Below are 19340 nucleotides of genomic sequence, written 5' to 3'. Positions count from 1 at the left end.
TTATTTTGGCCTTTGGTCTTTTGCTTGCTCATACCGGGCATACTTTGCTTGTACTGAAATCGATACTGCAATAAATGAATGGTTGTGTGCACCAATCGGTGCAGAGGTCAGGGATCCCCTCCTTTCGGGAAAAACAACAGCTTGTGCAGTAATATCATACCGATTACCGCGCAAATAAACTCACGATATTGTACAACATGAAAAGGCCACCCCTTTTCTGTATCCAGCGGATGTCCAAGGACTGGACGTGTAGCATTTGTTTTCAGTGCCTTTTTTGAAACTTTTTTGGTACCAAAAATTAAGCACAGTTTGCCATCTATTCTACGTAGTCAGCAGTGTGACTGGGTAGGTGGAGAGCTTGCTTTGCATGTCTCTAAGCAACTATGAATTGCCTGGTGAAGTTCTACCAAGAAAATTTTCTCCGGATACACCACCGGAACCCGAAGCATATTAGGCATGGTGTACTGGTTCAGCTCGGCTTTGAAACCTCCAGGACAAAGGACCAGGGCTCGTACAACGCCAGGAACAAGACAGCAGCTCGACCAAGCGGAACATACCTAAAAAATGGAGAATCTCCGACGTTAGTTACGAAGTACATATAATGCAAACCATTCTACTCCTTCACCCTTTTCATACGTGCCTGATATAGCCATGCAAATTTGTTCGCCATTGGATGGATGATAACTCACCATTTCAGATACAAGGCAAAGAATGTATACTTCAAATTATCCATTGGATGTTTTTTATACAACAATACAACACGCAAAATCTCCCCCTCTAAACAAGATCCAAAAATGGGACGAGATAGATACTCTTTTTCCACTTAACTCAAAATGACCTGCATATGCTTCTCCTTTCTTTGTTCCTGCTAGCAAGATTCGTTGCTGGGAGGAGCTTCTCTCCTGTTGCTGAGCCGGAGATCCAGCTTTATGTTCATAGCCGCCAGCTCGGCCGCTAGATACCTGAAGACGTACGGCATCGCCACCGTCTCCATCCCTTTGTTTGTCTGGCAGGCCTGGCACGCAAAGTTCTTCGCGGGCCTCACCGTGTTGACACCCAGCATGTGGCGCTTGGATTTCTTCTGTGTGTCCGAGTTTATTACCGTCGCCGACAGGAGGCTCCCGCAAAGGGAGCACACGTCCGCTACGTGATAGTCCGAGCAGGTATGGAGCCTGTCGTGCAAGAGATATGAAGCGCCGTGAGCAAGGAGCGCGTCACGCTCCATCTCACCGAACCGAATCCCTCCACCATGTTTCCTTCCTCCTATTGGCTGTTTCGTTACTTGGTCTATACGACCTGTGGTGCGAACCTACAAAAAAATAGCACGTCAGTGACAGTCTACAAAAGGAATGGCAACGAAACCGTTATGAAGGTAAACACTTGTCAGGTTATGCTTGAGAACCATGTGTTATTTTCAGTATTAAACAGTTGCACACCTGAAATTTGTCTGAGACCATATGACGAAGGCGTTGGTAGTAAACAGGCCCAATGAAAATCTCAAATTGAAGCTCGGTGCCAAAAAGCCCACTGTACAGGACCTCGGTTCCATGATGATTAAATCCATAAGATGCTAGCATGGGACCTAGTTCATCCACAATAGAATCAAATTTACAACGATTTTCACCGTCCTCTTTGACTGAGCTTGCAAAAGGTGTGGCATCAATGAACTTCCCATGTGCACTTCCAGCCTATGGAGACAAATGTCAGTCACTGAAGGTGCAAAGACGCATTCTCTAGTAAAATAGTCAAGCTAACATGTTATCCATCATTATACGAAGTTTATTCTTAGACAAAAAGTAATCCCAGCATCAGATATGTACTTCTCTTAATAATCTATCAGAAATCAGAACAACAATTTTGTAGGACATGTGGATTTTCTTACTGACAACGACGAAATTTATTTCAAAGTGTTTCAATGTCTCAAAGTAAGAAGGGGCATTTTCACAGCAAAACAAGGGCCTGATTAGAAACAATCCATCACCCCAAATATTAATACGGTTATTTCTGCATTGATGCAATTTCGAGTTTGGTGGTACAGAAGCATTACTCTTCTTTAGGGAAGTCCAAATAGATGAAAAGCTAAAGTTGCCACAGAGTAAGTGATAAAACACAAGGCCTGCAGGGATACATAATAATTCAAAGCACCAAATATGCCAAGCATTATCATTATAGAAGGTACATCAATACACCAAGCTCATTCTATAGTTTTGTGCGTATCAGGAGGGGAATAATTTAGATATGAAAAGCAAAGCTTATGTGGCATCAGTTCTACTTGATTTTAGCAATTCCTTTTCCCTATGGATTAACCCAGTTGTTATTTATTTAAACATGCAATACGATATTGGGTTATCTCAATCTAAGAACACAAAGCAAATATCACCTTTGCTGCTATGGACTCTATAAGCATTGCAATTGTCATTCTTGAAGGAAAAGCATGAGGATTAATGATGAGATCTGGCCTCATGCCGGTATTTGCAGAGAACGGCATATCAATGTCAGGCCACAACTGTGAACAAACTCCCTTTTGCCCATGTCTACTGCTGAACTTGTCACCAATTATAGGATTCCTCTTGCGACGCAGACGAATATTTACCTGATAAACACATAAAGGAGAAAAGCAGCGAGATAAGAAAAAACAACTCTGAACACTTCTCAGAAACTATTTCCATGTAAGCATTTGAGAAATTCAATGTACAAAATACCACTGTTCAAGAAGGCGCTATTAGGCGCTCGCCTAGGCGCGCTTAAGCGCTGGGCGTTGGCATAGCGCCTCGCTTTGGCCCTAGGCGCTCAAAAAAGCGGCCGGCGAGGTCCTCCGGCGAGAAATCAGCCTCTCCGGCGAGGAATCAGCTTTCTGAGGTGAGAAATCAGTCTCCCCGGCGAGGATTCGACCTCCCCTGCGAGGATTCATCCTCGCCGACGAGGGATTCAACTGCCCCGACGACAAATCGAGCTTCTCCGGCGAGGGATTGAGCTTCTCCGGCGAGGGATCGAGCTTCTCCGACAAGGGACAGAGGAAGAGGGAGGGAGGCAGCCTCGTGCAACGAGACAGAAAGGACGAGGGGGGGAGGCGGTGTGAGGAGGAAACCTAAATTTCCTACCGACTGCAGCAGACGAGAGCTTTTAGTAGGAGGATATGAGGATGGGCCTATGGTTTAGTGGGCTAGCCCAGCCCATCTAGCTTATTTCTTCACGTTACAGTACTAACGCCTAATTGCGCCTAATTTCGCCTAATCACGCCTAAGCTAGAAAAGCGCAAGTAGGTGCCCAAACGCATAATTAGCGCCTAGCGCTTTTTTGAACTTTGCAAAATACTACTCCCACCGATCCATAATAAGTGTCGCAATTTTGAACTAAGGTTGAACTAACCTTAGTTCAAAACTGCGACGCTTGTTTTGGATCAGAGGGAGTACTGAAGTTCATTGGTTCATAAGAAGTCATAGGTTTTAAGTGGTCTGGAGAAATTAAGAGTTTTTCCTCTTGTAGCATTTAAGCATACACAAAGTGCCACTGTCATACAAGCGTTTGAGAAATCCATTGGTTTACAAAATCTAATCCTAGAAATAATTTAAGCAGCAGCTTTTTTAACTTGAGGTGGAGGTGCACTCACCTTCTGCAGGGAACCTTTTGAATTTGTTCCGTTGAGAGCAACATAGTCAATAGCTGCTGGCTCTGTCCCCTTTAGTCTGACTGGCCTTATTGCACCGGTGAGTGTATTATAGATACTGTAGTACTGCTCATATGGAACTACTGTCTGTTCACAGAAAATACATCTCAGAGTAAGGACAATACCATAAGAAGAAACTTGACCACTTCTCCTTCCTCTTGAAACGGGAAAGACTTAATTCATACAAATAGATCATTACCTCTCCAACCCGAGGAAGGCCATCTGAATCAATTACATTGTTCGAGTCCCTCGAAAGAGGGCTTTTGGCAAAGATTTCTGGGACATTTTCTGTCCTTTTTGCTGACAAGTCAATGCACTCTGTCTGCAGGGAGAGTTCGCAGAAAAGTACTTATAAAATTTTGAGAAGTCAAGGCTCATACTTTCGAATTCTCCTACGATATATTTGTATATGCAATTAAAATAGCATTAAATAATCTCGATGTAGCTCATCTAAATATAAACATACAACAAGATACACTGTGTATGCTAAGAAAACTACAACTGTTCTTAGTGAAAATAAGGTGTATACAACATGTACAATTTCAAGTTCTACACGTTTTCACACTGAAAATAAGGTGGAATAAGAGTACGGCACTTATGTTCTAGTTTTTCAGAGTCTAGAAGATGAAATGAGAGTGGTAATTTTGTTCCACTTTCTTCAGAGTATACTGTATGATGTCTAAAATTTGGAGTTCATTCTATGTTACTTCAAAGGGGAGAAATCTGATAAATTAACAGAGAAAAAAGGAAAACCAAAGGACAAACGCTACTATTCACAGCAAACTGATCATTTGTGATTCTTCAAACACATGACGAATCTGAGGTTGTAATTATAGAAGGGAGCCAGACAAACATTCCACAGAGAAAATCAGAATTTTTCTTATGTATATAGCGGCACAACTAAAGTAGACTTTGTTAGTGGACTAAAAGGGCGATCCCACTCATATGTTGCCAGAGAGAACCATTGACTGGTCATAGAAAAAAAAAATACTACATCCCATACCTCGCGAAAGGTGGGGAAAGCAAAAACTGCCTACAGCTGTTTAGGCTCTATAAAGCATGCTTTGAAACTCCATAGATATTGTGTGAAAGAAAAGGTTCTAAACTAGACAGCATGAATTTATGCATGACTAGTGAAGTTCTTGGAGATAACAGAACAGCTCACAGCCTCACCAGGCCATAATTACCTGGAAGATATCTCCACGGAACATCCCACGGTCAACGGCTGATTTATTTAAAATCATGGCATCCTCCATGTCATAACTAGATTACAAGAACAATTTATCATGTCCAGAAAATTTTCACAAATAATCATACTGCCGTAGCATGATAGAAGGCTTACCCTGTATATGATAGCACCGCAACAATGGCATTTGTTCCTGATGGAAATTCATCCATATGATATCTTTTATATGTAGCTGTTCGAACAATTGGCGACTGAGGAGTCTGCAAGCCAATAAAGATGGTTTATAAGGAGACAATAGTTTACAACAAGTGGTGTTAATTGTGTATGCAGGGAAGGGGCAGGGGAGCAGACGAAGTGTAAGCAAGAGAAAAATTAATAGAGTTACTCGGAAATCTATCCTATTGTAATAATAGGGACAGATAGATGACATCATATTGGTAGAGCGGCGCGTGAAGGCTGTGTGTGTTCATGCTTAATTTTCCTTTTTTAGCTCTTTCATGGCAAATTCTCATTCACAAAGAGATGAACCTTCTGTCATCCATGGAAAATATTAACCCTTCAACTTGGTCACAAGAAATCCCGACAAAACTTAATTCTGTATTTGAACAACGAGCCACTTGAGCAGCTCCGAAGTCTGAGTGATTTTTACTCTACCTACTTTTACCAACTATTTCATATATTTTAAGAAAACTATTGAAGGCTTTAGAAAGGCACTGGATCACCAAATTCTGCAGGGGCCTGGATGAGATACAGTTGGTGCGGATACATGACCAAATATTACGTTATGCACTAGAGTAATAAACAGCCAAATTATAGCTCTACCTAGTGACATCTGATTACTGTCTGCTACAAATTCACAAAACCCAGGCTTTAGATGTATGCTCATAGGCAGTTCAAATTATCAATTCCTTAAGAAACATATAAAGCTGATTAAGCAAGTATAATACATGTATAAAATTTAAACAAAGACAACTCATGAATGCACTGGTCATTTGAATATGAAACAGGCAAAACAAACCTGTAGATGGAATGCCTTGACATCTGTACGATATTTTAAAGCTTGGCCACAAAAACCCATAGTTTGCTTTGCCATCTACAGAGAATAGGCAGGAGGATTAGTCAGTCCAAAAGAGAAGAGCCTCGCCCTTATTTAATCATTATGCATGATCAATTGATCATCACATAGGCAATATAAGACTATTGACCTGGCATTGGTACATGTTCCGAGGACTTTGGTTGTGATCAGACCAAGGAGTCAGATTTGCAACTACACTGAGAATGGCAGTAGGGTGAATTTCTTCATGAGTCGCAGGAAACTCTTTTTTTCTCCCACCGTCCCCACCATCAGGACATCGTATCTCCATAAATGCCTAAAATATAATTAAAAATCAGTTCTCGTAATATAAGTGACAAGTGAACTGATATGAGGTTGAAAGAATTGATCAAAGGAGACCTGTTCAAATGGTCCAATAAGCTCAATACGTGGCTCTCCATCAGGTAGGCTAACCAGATTTTTCACTGGTCGAACAAATCTTGCAGGACTTGTAAAAAGATAGAGCCCAGGATAAGCCCCACCAAGACTTAAGGGAACATAGCCCACTTCTAAATCCTCCGGAGTCTAATGCAAAATTTGAAACATGATCCTCTGAGTTAGTGCTTTACAACAAAATATGTCGCTCACATAAAAAAACAAAAAAACTACAAATATGTAAGAGAACAAACCGCTGGGTGTGCCAGTAGCTTTAATCTTCGAAGATAGTTAACTACTTCCTCAATCTTAGCAGAAGCAATAGAACCGACAATGCATCCATCCAAATGGACATGCAGGATCTCCGGGGGACCAGTATGCTCCATCTTCGGCAACAATGGGATCATTCCACCACGAACCAATTCAACTAAAAGCTTATCCTTTATTTTCTGAAAATCTTTAATTGCCCCTTCTGAGTTGTAGCAGGATGAAATACCTGGAAGTACCGACGATTAACTAATGGTAAAAAGTATAATACGCTGACAATCTTAGCAGCACTACTCCCAATCCCAAGAAGCTTTGCACACGCATGTTGGCAAAGACAACAGAGAAGATACAAAATTCAATCCAAAAGAATGACAACTTGTGAGTATCTTACGGCATATGGAAGTCATATGGTTCAGTAAGCCACAAGGCTCTCCATCCGGTGTATGAACTGGACACAGGAAACCCCAGGACCTACATAGAAATTCTCAGTACAAGCAATGTTGGATGCAAGAAAACAATAATATAATAACGTGTGAGGATCACATACTCTGGAAGTAACTTTCTAACAGTTGTTGTACGCATTTTAGCAAAAGAAGAACCCCTATGAACAGAACGAAAATGTGAGATATAGCGATGAAAGTTGAGTCGCTCAGCTTGAATGGTCATCCCTTCTCTCTGAAATTTAACAAAGAAATGCATATTATTTCTCAAAGTGGCATGGAATAAACATATAAACACTGACAACATAAGAACAGAAGCGGCTTGGAAAATATCGATGCCGTCAGCATTGACATCAAAATTCCAACAGAAAAATGGATCAGAATTCATAACCTTTGTCAAGTACCGTCTTTCTCATAATCAGAAGAAAAGTAATCAATTGCGTCAATAAAATTCCAGGGAAATGATGTCTTACAAGCTAAAACTATTATGTGTCCTATAATAAATTAAGTAAACGAAGTAGGCGCTGCGTTTTCTTTTTAAGCAAAGAAGTAGGCATCCCAAGGGGCACACCTGTGGAAGATCCAACATTGATTGTGAATTCGCTCTGCCAACCTTTATCAAGGTCTCAATAGCTCTGCCTACAGATGTTGTATATTTACTAAGAAATTTCCTAATCTCCAGTGCTGCACAAATCAACACATATGATTAGTGAAACATAAAACATGCCAATGTACTGAAAAAATAACTCAGAGCTAACAAAATCCAACAACCACATCTCAACCTAAAAACTGGTGCAAAAGGGCCATTAAATGGTGAGTAATTGTAAATATACTAGAGAAATTGTTATGGCGCTGCTAGAAGGAGGGCGCGAGAGGGCCAGCCGGGGGCCTTTCTGCCCACGGCCGGGCAAGAGGGAAGGGATTTCCTTCTTAATTCTTGCTTGGTTAGATTGATACCATCTCCTCTCTTTATATAGAGAGGTTTACTTGACTCCCAAGCAAGGCTTACTTGACCCCTAAGCAAGCGACCCTTATCTCTAATTAACCCTAAGACTAACGGGCCCATTAGGCCCATTACGTACTCTAACACTACACCCCACCTGGACATGCAGCTTGTCCTCGAGCTGCAGCCTAACCAAGTTATAACCATGACTCGACGCAACACAAACCTAACACCTAAAAACAAGCCTTTTACATCTCGGCTTGCTTTATTATTCTCAACCTGAAATGGACTGGGACGCTTTATTTTGGACCCCTTAACAAAAAGTGGACACCATCCGCACGTCGGACGTGCACGTGTACAGCCACCTGGATCCCATGGACACCACCTGGGCAAAAGGAGTCCATGTGTATGGCCACCTGGAAGTGGTCGCAAGAGTGAACAGCAGAGGCGCCCTCGCGGCGGCCGCTGGCGGAATGCAGTGGTGCTACGCGGTGCGCTCCAGTCGGTGACACCATGCCTTCTCCCTGCCGGACAGCTGTTGGTCTGCACCGCACACGGAAGAGTGGAGGGCTTGCGATGGAGAATGACGAGGAGGGGTGCGCCCCCCACCCCCCCCCCCACCCCCAACCACCGATGTCGCAGACTTTGAGGTCACTGCCTGCGGGGAAAACAGCATGCCCGCCGCCCGTGGGGGAAACCGCATGCCCAAGATCCCCGACGCAGCGGACGAGATCAAGGTCCTTTCCACAGCGAAGGGCAACTTGGAGGAGCGGCAGCTGCAGACCACGCATCTCCCGCACACGCCGACGCGCTAGGAGGCCGCGCGTAGCAGCCTGCAGCCTCACCGCCGCCCACATGTGGCGGGTAGCGATCCAAGACGGAAGCGGTGACGACGATGGCGGGGACTTGATCTGCTGGATGTGGACGCCCTGGGATGGCGGCGGCGCTGATGGGAACGAGGTCGTCGCAGTCCCGTCGTACGGCATCCCATACTGGGCGGCGGAGCTGACCGGCAGTGGCTGCTGCAGCTGCAGCGGCAGCTGCGGTGTCGCGCCGGGCAGCGGCTGCTGCGGCGGAGCGCCGGGCGCGGCGGCTGCCACTGCAGCCAGGGCTGGGCGGTGGTGGCGATGGATGGCAGCTGCAGCGGCCCGGCGACGGTCGTGGTGGTCGCCGGAGGCGACGAGGTGACCGGCAGCGGAAGAGACGGGTTTGGCGGCGGTGCTAGAAGCTAGCTGATACCAAATTGTTATGGCGCTGCTAGGAGGGCGCGAGAGGGCCGGCCGGGGGCCTTTCTGCCCACGGCCGGGCAAGAGGGAAAGGATTTCCTTCTTAATTCTTGCTTGATTAGATTGATACATCTCCTCTCTTTATATAGAGAGGTTTACTTGACTCCCAAGCAAGGCTTACTTGACCCCTAAGCAAGCTACCCTTATCTCTAATTAACCCTAAGACTAACGGGCCCATTAGGCCCATTACATACTCTTAACAGAAATGAACACCAATTGACCCAAATCTGGCCAATTTAGACTGCTTTATTGAGCTGGTTTTTTGTTTGCTGAGTGCAATCATGCTACATCATTATTCGGTGTTCAGCTTGTCTGGCTTGTGCTATTATCTAACTGGTCAGAATAACCAAAACATACAACAGCGTTCATCTCCTTTAAGCCCTAGGATCCAAATCCAAAGTACATCACCATGTCGGCACACATCCTTAACAATATTTTATAAGCTGGGGCCATTTCACGATTTTAGTGCATGCATTAGTGATTTATAAATTGTGATATGTCCTAATTAAAAAATGCCCCGCCTACACTCAAATCCAGATTCCCCGGCCTTCCAAAATAGGACTTCTCGGTACCACGGAGAAGGTACATGATAAATTTGTCGATTTGGTCTATAAAGCAGCTACCAATTGACTAAAGGGAAGATTCTCTTCTCCATACCAATCATATTTCAACAGAAGGGATAAAAGAGTGAAGACAGAATTCACATGCTTGTGTTACCCTGAAGTTATCTCCATGGCATTTTATATACTCACGAGAAATAGTATTAGATTATCTCTCAATAACTTGAAGCTAACTAGAGATCCTCATTACAGAGTTCAAGCAAGCATCACCATGAGATCTTGAACTGAATATACTTAAACAATGCACGGATATGCAACACACCCTCCAATCCAACATATAAGGTGTAATTAGTTTTTTCAAAAGTCAAACATGTGCATGTTTGACCAAGTTTCTAGAAAAATATATCAATATCTACAATACCCAATTTATATCATTTGATCCATCATGAAAAGTATTTTCATAGTTTATCTATTAGTTGCAGATGTTGATGTTTTATTCTCTAATCTTTGTCAAACATACAAATGTTTGACTTGCACAAAAAATTGATACACCTTATATTCTTTAATGGAGGGAGTATTATTTATAGCTGTGAGCCTGTGAGTGCAAATTCCAGTTGCTATCCCAGCCCTCTGAAATGGTTATTTTCGTGGTCCGGTTAAACATTATTCTAGATATTGGTCAATGAATTGTATGGTTTCACCTCAGAGCACAACTCCAGAGAATTAGGATACTTGCAGCAGATCACACTTCCCTTAAGAGAGCTAGTTGGGCGAGTGTGTCAGGCAAGGTCTGCTTGTTATTGCATGATCATTAATGCATCAGTAATTCGTTGTACTCCTCTGAAAAAGAACCGAAAGAAGAATCTCGGAAATGAACCAAACTAAATTAAGTGCACACAACACATGCTTCATATTGTAACCAGTAAATAAAATAAATTTATAATTCTAAAAATGTTTCATATATCAACCTATATATTATCACGACAGGATCTTGATATTCCAAGAGATCAAAATAACTATGGTACACTTCTACACAGATCCAAGTGTTATGGAACCATACGATCAGCAATTAGATCCTCATGTGGAAAAAAAATGCAGGCATATACACATAAACTAATGCTTTTTGGTATAAAACTTGAGTAGAATAAACATACAGTTATTGAGTTCAAAGCTTTTATTCTTCGTAATCTCTTCCATAATTAAACGCTTAGACTTTTGCAACCAATCTTGAATCCTATCCTGCAGATATAAAAGAAAACTTCAAGAAATATGGGAGATAGAAGAATCAAAAATTGCCCCAAGGAATTAATGGCACTAACATCAACATAAGACACACCAAAACAACAACATAAATCATGTGTAACACTTTTGTGTTGTATAAAAGTGTTGTTATGGGCATGTGAGACGCAAGTATGGACCTCTAAACTCTGGTAAATATGGTTTTGCTCCTCCTCTTAATGAAGGATGTGCAAAATATGCTTGTTTGCACCTTCTGAGAAAAAAATTCCAGTCTATTTTCTCAATATTGTATTTATATAGGGAGCGATGTTGAAATAAATTCAACATCACGGTAGACAAATAAAATACCATTGCAAATGTGGAGTGACGAAGAAGAATAAAATAGTAATTTAGAACATCGCAACGGTGCACTGTTATACTCCCTCTGTCCCATAATATAAGAGCGTTTTTTACACTAGTGTGGTGTCCGAAAGGCTCTTATATTATGGGACGGAGGGAGTAGTTCTATAGAACCGCTTTTCCAAAAGAAATAAACAAGGGAATCTCCGTAACCTTAAGAAAAACTGTGATCAGGTGCCCAGGCAAGAGTGCTTCTTGAAATTGAAGTGCGTCAGGATTATCAGGTGACGTAGTTTGATCAACAAGAGCATAAAGTTTCTGCAGCATAAATCTAATGCAAGAAAAAGAAAGAAACACACGTGGTTAAAAGTAGTCGAAAGGACAGAAATTTCATGATATGGTAACAAAAAAATTAACTCACATTAAAAGATTAAACTTTGCGTGGTTGTCATTTTGCAGATGCACGAGAATATAGTCCTTGATAACCGCCTCAGCAACCTAAACAGTGTGGAATGGCCAAAGTGAAGAAAGATCCAAATATTAACACATGCAAACAAAAACAAAGAAAACACTCACGGTTTCATAATCATCTTTTTCAAAACCTTCCATTGCAGATCGAAAGTACTTGCCTGCATTTGAGAGATCATTAACGATGTCAACAAATAAGAGGGCTTGAAGATACTATAATGCAAAATAAATATATCAAACTACCAAAAAGTACCAATATGCACTAAGCATTGCGTGCGCGTGAAAAGGGACAGAGCTCTGACTTCGTCAAGAATTATTTGTGTCCTTTCACCAATTAGCTGAGTGCTGACAACTCCCTTTCCTCTTTCACGTTTATCACTGTAGCAGCATGTCAGGCTTGCAAATATTTCCCGGTCACTTGTATCAATAAGGGCCTGCATTGATAAATCCAAAATCCAGTAAAGGCAGTGTACTTGAACCAATGGTAAGGATACTGTGAACGTACCCTGGATGTATTATCTATAAGATAAAAGCATGATCATTTGATAACCCGGTAAAAAGCTAAATACTAATACAAAAGGGGCACAGTACCTATTTAAACCAAAGGATACTTAGCTTTGCAAACGATGAGAATGGAACTATTAAAATAAGCTGAATAGTGATTTACAGCATAGAATCAGTTCATGATGTTAAGAATCATTAATAGAACACAGCTTAACAAACTGGAACACAGCAAATGTCCAACATTCTAGGTACTTTCAGGACTCCTTTGATTGAAAGGATTTTCATAGGAATTTTGGAGGATTAGAATCCTTAGGATTTTTTCCTATATTGGTTGTTTGATTCATAGGATTGAATCCTATAGGAGTTTTTCCTAAGGATTTCTTTGTACTACTTTCCATAGGATTTCTATAGTACCCACTCAAACCTCTTCAAAAGAATCCTTTGTTTTAACTATGATGCAATCAAACAACCCAAAATCCTGTAGGATTGAGATGACCACGCCGTTCCAATCATATGTTTTTTCTATTTCCGTGTTTCTAGAATCCTGCGAATCAAAGAGGCCCTCAACGTAATACTCCCTCCGTTCCAAATTACTTGTCGTGGTTTTAGTTCAAATTGGAGGGAGTACAATGCCTGACCCGGGGATCTACGATGAAGAAATGGAGATGAAAGTAAACAGGTGGTGTTTTTACTCACATAAACCATGGCACTGTACACAAAATGAGCGTTGATGGATTATAATTCTAGTTATGAAATGGTAAGCATCAGCAAATGATGATAGTATTCTACCTTGAGAACAATCCCAACTGGAAGGAGAATTTCTCTGCCTGCAAACCTATTTTGACCACAAATTCAAAAAGGTCAATTTGGGGGAAAAACCTTCCTCCTCTTCGACTCGCTATGTACCAACACAAACTTACCAAAACCCTAGCCTTGCACTTCCATTTTGTAGGTAATACAACTTTACAGTCACGCTGGACTGGTCGTGGTGAACACATCTGTTGGAGGAAAAATAAATGGCAACAGCAAGTAACACAGTAAAAGCATACAGAAGAAACTTGATGCTTAATATAGACACCTCATCCATCCGAGGTTTCTGCTTAATATACAGAAAACCAGACAAAAGATCTTTTTATCTCTTCAGTGTCCAATTTTTTTAATAAGTGCCCAACCCTGGTTAAAACGAGGTTTTAGAAAAACAAAGATATGTAAGAGAAGGTGGAGGGACTTTAAGTCAGTAAAAACACGGCCCTGTCCAGTATTTTGTCCCCACCATCCCATTAGCGCTTACTAGTGCTTGTGTACAAGAGACACGCTGAAACAAAACTTGGTGACAACTTTCCAGCAAACTTTCCGAGTTCTAAACCATAGTCCATCTCAATGGTGGAAACTATGAACAAGTTATTGTATAGTGGTATCTCACAGTGAATCCATACATTTCTGCTGCCACATGTCAGCTTAAGGTGATGCTCATCCTATAATCCCTAATTCAAGTGACAGCTTGAAACTTTAAAGTTATAAAATATAAAGCATCTCAAAAAAGAACAGGGTGCAGGTTTTGCATCCAGCTGGTCTGGACACGAAAAGGTAGATTTTGAAGAAAATGTCAGGCAGAAATCATGTCCATTTCCCATTAAGTGGCAAACAACCAAAGATACCATGATCTCAAGTTGATAGCATCACCCCTATTTCTTTCCAGTGCAGTGATGGACTCCCAAACTATAATGTGATCCAGATATAAGAGATGTCAAGCTGTTTCCAATCATCATCCAGTTCTGTGTGCAATATACAGTTATATTGTAGTAATGGACAGCTTATTTGTATTTTAATGCTTTAAAGTTAGTCTGCCGTGACCATCTAGTATAAGCAGAAAGTATATAAGCAGTTGGAAACTTAAAGAAGCAAGCAGACAATACCTCATCACCACTGCTTTGTCAGTGTATCCCGCACCACGTTTAATAAAAGCACCACGGACCATGCCCATAGGCTGAAAATTGACATAGCAAATTCCTCATCAGAAATGATGTTGTCTACTTTTTTTTATCTAACAATAGTAGCCTACTGATATAAAGCTCCAAGCAATGGTGTGCCTGCCTTACATAATTACGCTTCTGTAAAATAAGAATTCGGATAAGTCTCTCCAAGCCACCACTTATAAAGTACCTAAAAGAAAATAGAACATGCATCAGAATAGTGAAATAATAAAAAGAGGGAACAATGTGAACAGCATAATTCAGGACCAACAAAGAAGTATGAATAGTTTGACGCTGTACTAAATACAAAAATCATTTTTATTTACCACAAGTACGTTGCTATTAGAAAAAATTATAAGCCTTGGAACGGTGCAAAGATGAGAACACAACTTCAACAAAGTTGAAGAGTTCCATTTGGTAGTGCAGTTGCCTGCCCCAGAGAAGAAGTATAAAACACACTAGTGCATGCAGTCCGTACAATATCTTATTATTTGATTTTCAAACAAGCCAAAGATGACAGGTAGAGGAAGGAGTTGACAACACAGAAAAGGGAATGTAAACTGAAAGGGGAAAGTAAATGAACATGCAAGTACATAACAAACTCACCCGCCCATTTCTGTGGCCTCTTCACCGTGGTAGATCAATTTACGTGGATCAGCACCTCTTAGGTGGCAAAGTTTTGACTGGAATAGCAAGAGCATAAAGTCAGGGAAAAGAATCAATGAATGCAGGTTGAAACAAAATAATTTAGCACCCATAAATAAATAGTTAAAAAGATATTAAGCAGCAACAACAGTTCTTTACACTGGCATAAAGAAGTACTAGTATATATACTACCTACATAAACCTTATACACTCCCAAACTACAGCTACATACTCCCTTTACACTAGATATTTGTGCACGATACGTGGGTGTAATTACACCAGTTGTAAGACAAATAACTCCTAATTTTATACTATTGTACAGTATGTTATTTTTCATCTGTCTGAAGAATAAGATAAATGCATAACAGTTGTCACAAGAACCCACAACAACAAAGCCTTTTAGTCACAAACAAGTAGGGGTAGGCTATAGTTGAAAGCCATAACATCTCGAAACCTAGTCAAGGTTCTGGCACGTGGATGATCAGAGCTTACTTCAAATGAGACAACATAACAAACTTCACGGCATAACGTGGACATTTTAATCACTTGCGACCAACTGAGCTCTGAGCTTATAATATAGTAATGGCTATTTTGAGGAGTATTTAAGGCCAAATGTTGGGAGGAACTCCTGACTTGCTAGTTCGGTTTGCAACTGTTGAACTTATGTGGGAACATATGTGGGATCATAGAAGGCCAAGCTCAAAAAGACACACAATGCACACTGATATGTTGACCGCAGTACGATAGACGAAGTAGACCATAGAAGGCCAAGCTCAAAAAGACACACAATGCATACTGACATGTTGACCGCAGTACAATAGACGAAGTACCAAAGCAACTTGGGTTACTTGTCTTTCAAACTTGCAAATTATAGGTTCCTAACATAACATCTACTCCCTCCATTCCAATGAATAAGGCATGCATGCATTTCAAAATTGAACTTTCACCATAAATTAGACCAGCCAGATGTGGGTTATATGTGACCAAATTTATACTGTTGAATTCATATTCGAAAGAAGTTTTCAAGGTATGATCTTTAAGTCACAAAATATGTATTATTGGTCTAATTTATGGTCAATGTTTGATTTAAGAATGTGTGCGCGTCTTATTCATTGGAATGGAGGGAGTACCAAGAGCAAAGGAAATTACTTCAGCACATGAATCAAAAAGTGAAATTAGAAGAGTAGTCAAGAATAGGTAACAACCATCAACATAATCGGCAAATGACCAAAATTGAAGGTTTGTCTGATTGGCGCCCCATCATTAAATTGGAAGACAGCCTCCACTTTGAATTCGCCACTATATGAAATTCTACCTTGCCTGCACTGCTCCGACAAAATGAAAATGGGAAAAATGAGTCAGACCTACAAACACCAGTATACATTTACAAAGTAAACTCCAATAACATAGCAAATCAGTACGGACTATGATATATTTATATGTGTCAATGCTTAAGATAAAAATGGATAAAATATTGCGAGGAAAGGAAATATATAAACCTCTTGCGGGTAGAGCGGTTGTTCCAACCGACCATCCTTCATCGGTGGGAGCACATGACCCTTCTCTAAGGACAGTACAGACAATTGTTAAGGAGAAGACAAAAGGAGAGCATTAACCATGCTGTTTTATGCATCATTCACTGTGATATCCAAGTATCCATTAATTTAGCATGCCTTATAAACTGTACTGGAAATTAATTGGTTTCATGGTAATTAAGTATCCGCATCCAAAGAAGCAATAGACGAAAGCTTAATGTGTACTTTAGTAGTTCTGAGTTGGCACCAAGTACTATTTAGAATGACTCTCCGAGTTCTTATCCTAAAGCATATATTAACTTAGCTACAGTCCACTGGGGTGGGTAACAAATGCAAATCCACATAAAAAAAAGGGGCCTGCGACCAGAAATACTGGTGTTGTGCTCCAGAAAAAAATCTACCACTATGTCTTTTTGTTCACTTTCTGCTCTGAATACAGATGAAAGTGACTGTCCTGCAACAGCTGCTAACCAGGCAAGCAACGGGAAATTGGACACTGATAGCGGGTACTACTTGCTCCAAGTCGCGATTGCTAAAATCCTATAGCTAACATAGCAAGTGCAATGACGAACAAAGCATAAATCCGTAAAATAAACATTTTTCTGGGCGAGTGAAGAAAACAAAACGAAGTGAAGCACAAAGGATATTTCTGAGGGTAGCGTTGGAGGAGGGGTGGGTGATCTCCATGGGGCGGATGGAGAGGAGCATCTTGTCGAGCCCCTCGTCGAGGAAGTAGTCGAACGACTCGATGTGCGGCCGGTACAGCTCCCGCAGCGTCGCGTAGTCCTCCTCCTTACCCGCCGCCGCCGCCGCCGCGGCGGCGGACGATTTCCCGGCCGCCGTCGGCATGCCCGAGGAGAGATACCGTGCGCTGGGGTATGGCACGAAGGAGTAGGGCTCCGACGAGTGGCGGCGGCGTTCGGCTTTCGGCGGGAAGGGTAAAACCCTAGAGAGGGAGGGGAGAGGGGAGGAGGCGGCGGGCGCGTGGGGGTTTAAGGCTGCAGAGAAGAAGACCCACGAGTCCACCGGCGCGTATCGGTTTTTCATAAAACCGGGCCCAATCTAATCTAAGCTGCAGAACACACACCGCTTTTTTTATTTTTATCCAAAATGATAAGTGCCAAATTTGGTCCAAACGCAGTTATTTACGTACATTTTGACTGCACGAATCTTATTGCAACAATTTCCTGAGTCGGGCGTTGCATCATCATACAGCGGGCCCGAACAGCCTCTCGCACGATCGCCACCTCGCAATTATTTCAGCACGAATATGTTTTAATCACTCAGTTGCCTTCACTTCATCCACCTCGCATTCTACTCCATTTTTCGCATCTTTGTGGCAGCTGGGGTGACGCAAAGGTGATTCCGCGACGACTCTCCGGCAAAACCATGGCAGAAGTGTCACAGAGGCAGGTTCCCGCCGTCGGGAGTGATGAAGTTATGTACCTAGGGTAGGGTCATGGACCTATCTAGGATACCCTACCCAAGTACATCCTTAGAAGAAGCTACCTTCCAGTCGACCAAGAGGGACTTCACTTGACGAACTCAAGGACACTCGATGATGAAGCTAGCCACTCGACCATGAAGCTAACCACTCGACGGCCAGGAGACCTAAAGTCACTCAGCACGCAACGGTCTGTCATTAAGTAGCTTTAATAGTCTTCATGGCACTTTATGAGGGCGTTACCAGTAACCCCCTGTCTTAATGTACTTTAAACCCTGCATAACTGAGGGCCGGAGGGATCTGGCGAACTTTATATAAGCCACCCCCTCCTCAGTGTAAAGGGTTCGCACCCCTGTAACTCATATACACATAATCCAGTCGACCGCCTCCGGGCTCCGAGACGTAGGGCTGTTACTTCCTCCGAGAAGGGCCTGAACTCGTAAATCCCTTGCGTACACAACTACTCCATAGCTAGGATCTTGCCTCTCCATACCTACCCCCCATTCTACTATCAAACTTAGGACCACGACAGTTGGCGCCCACCGTGGGGCAGGTGTCTTAGCGACTTTTTGGAGAAGTTGCAATTTGTCCGATTGCCGTCATCATGGTTTCTGGCGGAGCTCTGGTCGAGGGCCGCGAGATCCGTCTCGGTGCGCTCGCTTTCATCGCCGACGACTCCGCTTGGCTCCAGGAGGCACCACTCGACATCGACGCGCTCCCCGTCCGCGGGGCGACGCACTTTCGGGCGTGTGTCCGCGGCGTCCTGCTGCGGCAGCCGTCGACCCCATACCGGTCGACTCCTGTGCCGTCCTCCCTCCCTGTCTCCCGCCAGCGCAAGCGCTCCGGTCGGTCGAGGCTTCAGCGATGGGTGAGACACGCAGTGGCTCGCCAATCGGCCACCACCCAAGTCGCGGCAATTGAGCCCGACGAATCTCTCTACGGCCTGTTCGATCTGTCGACTGGCTCCGTAGAGACTGCATCCGAGTGCGACAGCAGTGATCCAGCGGCGGAGGTCCTGATGGTCAACGGGCCTCGTAGCCCTCCCGGTTTCCCCCGCATCGACGGGATGGACGATGGAGGCGACCCCGCTCAGGCCCACGAAGAATATCAGCCCGAGCCACTCACTTCTCAGCAAAGAGAAGATCTTCGCCGCCGGAACATGGATGCCCTGCATACTCCCATCGCAGGAGAAACTCCTGAGGCTCGTGCCTTGGAAGAGGCGCGTTTGGCCAACTTGGCTGAACGCACTCGACTGGAGAACCTCCAGCGAGCACTCGACGAGCGTGCGCGTCAACGAGTACCTGACTCCAGCCGACGTCAGCTCTTTCCGCAACCGACTCAGGTATATCGAACCCCGATTCAGAATTTGGCAGCTG

General features: G+C 42.8%; 1 protein-coding gene across 1 annotated transcript; it reads right to left on the bottom strand.

Annotated features, from left to right (window-relative positions):
- Positions 1 to 646: 646 nt before the first annotated feature.
- On the bottom strand, positions 647 to 17517 carry LOC123122163 (DNA-directed RNA polymerase I subunit 2). Its single transcript, XM_044542305.1, has 27 exons — positions 17168 to 17517; positions 16485 to 16558; positions 16191 to 16310; positions 14947 to 15023; positions 14467 to 14530; positions 14284 to 14354; positions 13288 to 13365; positions 13157 to 13202; positions 12117 to 12297; positions 11972 to 12024; positions 11817 to 11893; positions 11609 to 11726; positions 10972 to 11056; positions 7600 to 7712; positions 7136 to 7263; positions 6980 to 7059; positions 6576 to 6817; positions 6307 to 6471; positions 6059 to 6223; positions 5872 to 5946; positions 5010 to 5113; positions 4855 to 4930; positions 3867 to 3989; positions 3611 to 3754; positions 2381 to 2593; positions 1437 to 1688; positions 647 to 1309 (listed from the first exon to the last, which is right to left on the bottom strand). The coding sequence occupies exons 1-27, from the start codon at positions 17367 to 17369 to the stop codon at positions 869 to 871; spliced, it is 3567 nt and encodes a 1188-aa protein (XP_044398240.1). The 5' UTR covers positions 17370 to 17517; the 3' UTR covers positions 647 to 868.
- Between the last annotated feature and the right edge of the window lie 1823 nt (positions 17518 to 19340).

This window comes from Triticum aestivum, chromosome 1B (assembly GCF_018294505.1).
Source record: "Triticum aestivum cultivar Chinese Spring chromosome 1B, IWGSC CS RefSeq v2.1, whole genome shotgun sequence".
NCBI classification, from domain to species: domain Eukaryota; kingdom Viridiplantae; phylum Streptophyta; class Magnoliopsida; order Poales; family Poaceae; genus Triticum; species Triticum aestivum.
Note: the sequence above shows the minus strand (reverse complement) of the source record. Positions and strands in the feature narration are given on the sequence as shown.

Excerpts from the sequence above, each read along its gene's own strand:
- LOC123122163 (XM_044542305.1), bottom strand. The coding sequence starts at position 17,369 with ATGCCGACGGCGGCCGGGAAATCGTCCGCCGCCGCGGCGGCGGCGGCG. Across the intron at positions 16,559-17,167 it reads CTCCAACGCTACCCTCAGAA|TGTCCTTAGAGAAGGGTCAT; the intron begins ATATCCTTTGTG and ends AATTGTCTGTAC. Across the intron at positions 3,755-3,866 it reads GCCTTCCTCGGGTTGGAGAG|ACAGTAGTTCCATATGAGCA; the intron begins GTAATGATCTAT and ends TTCTGTGAACAG.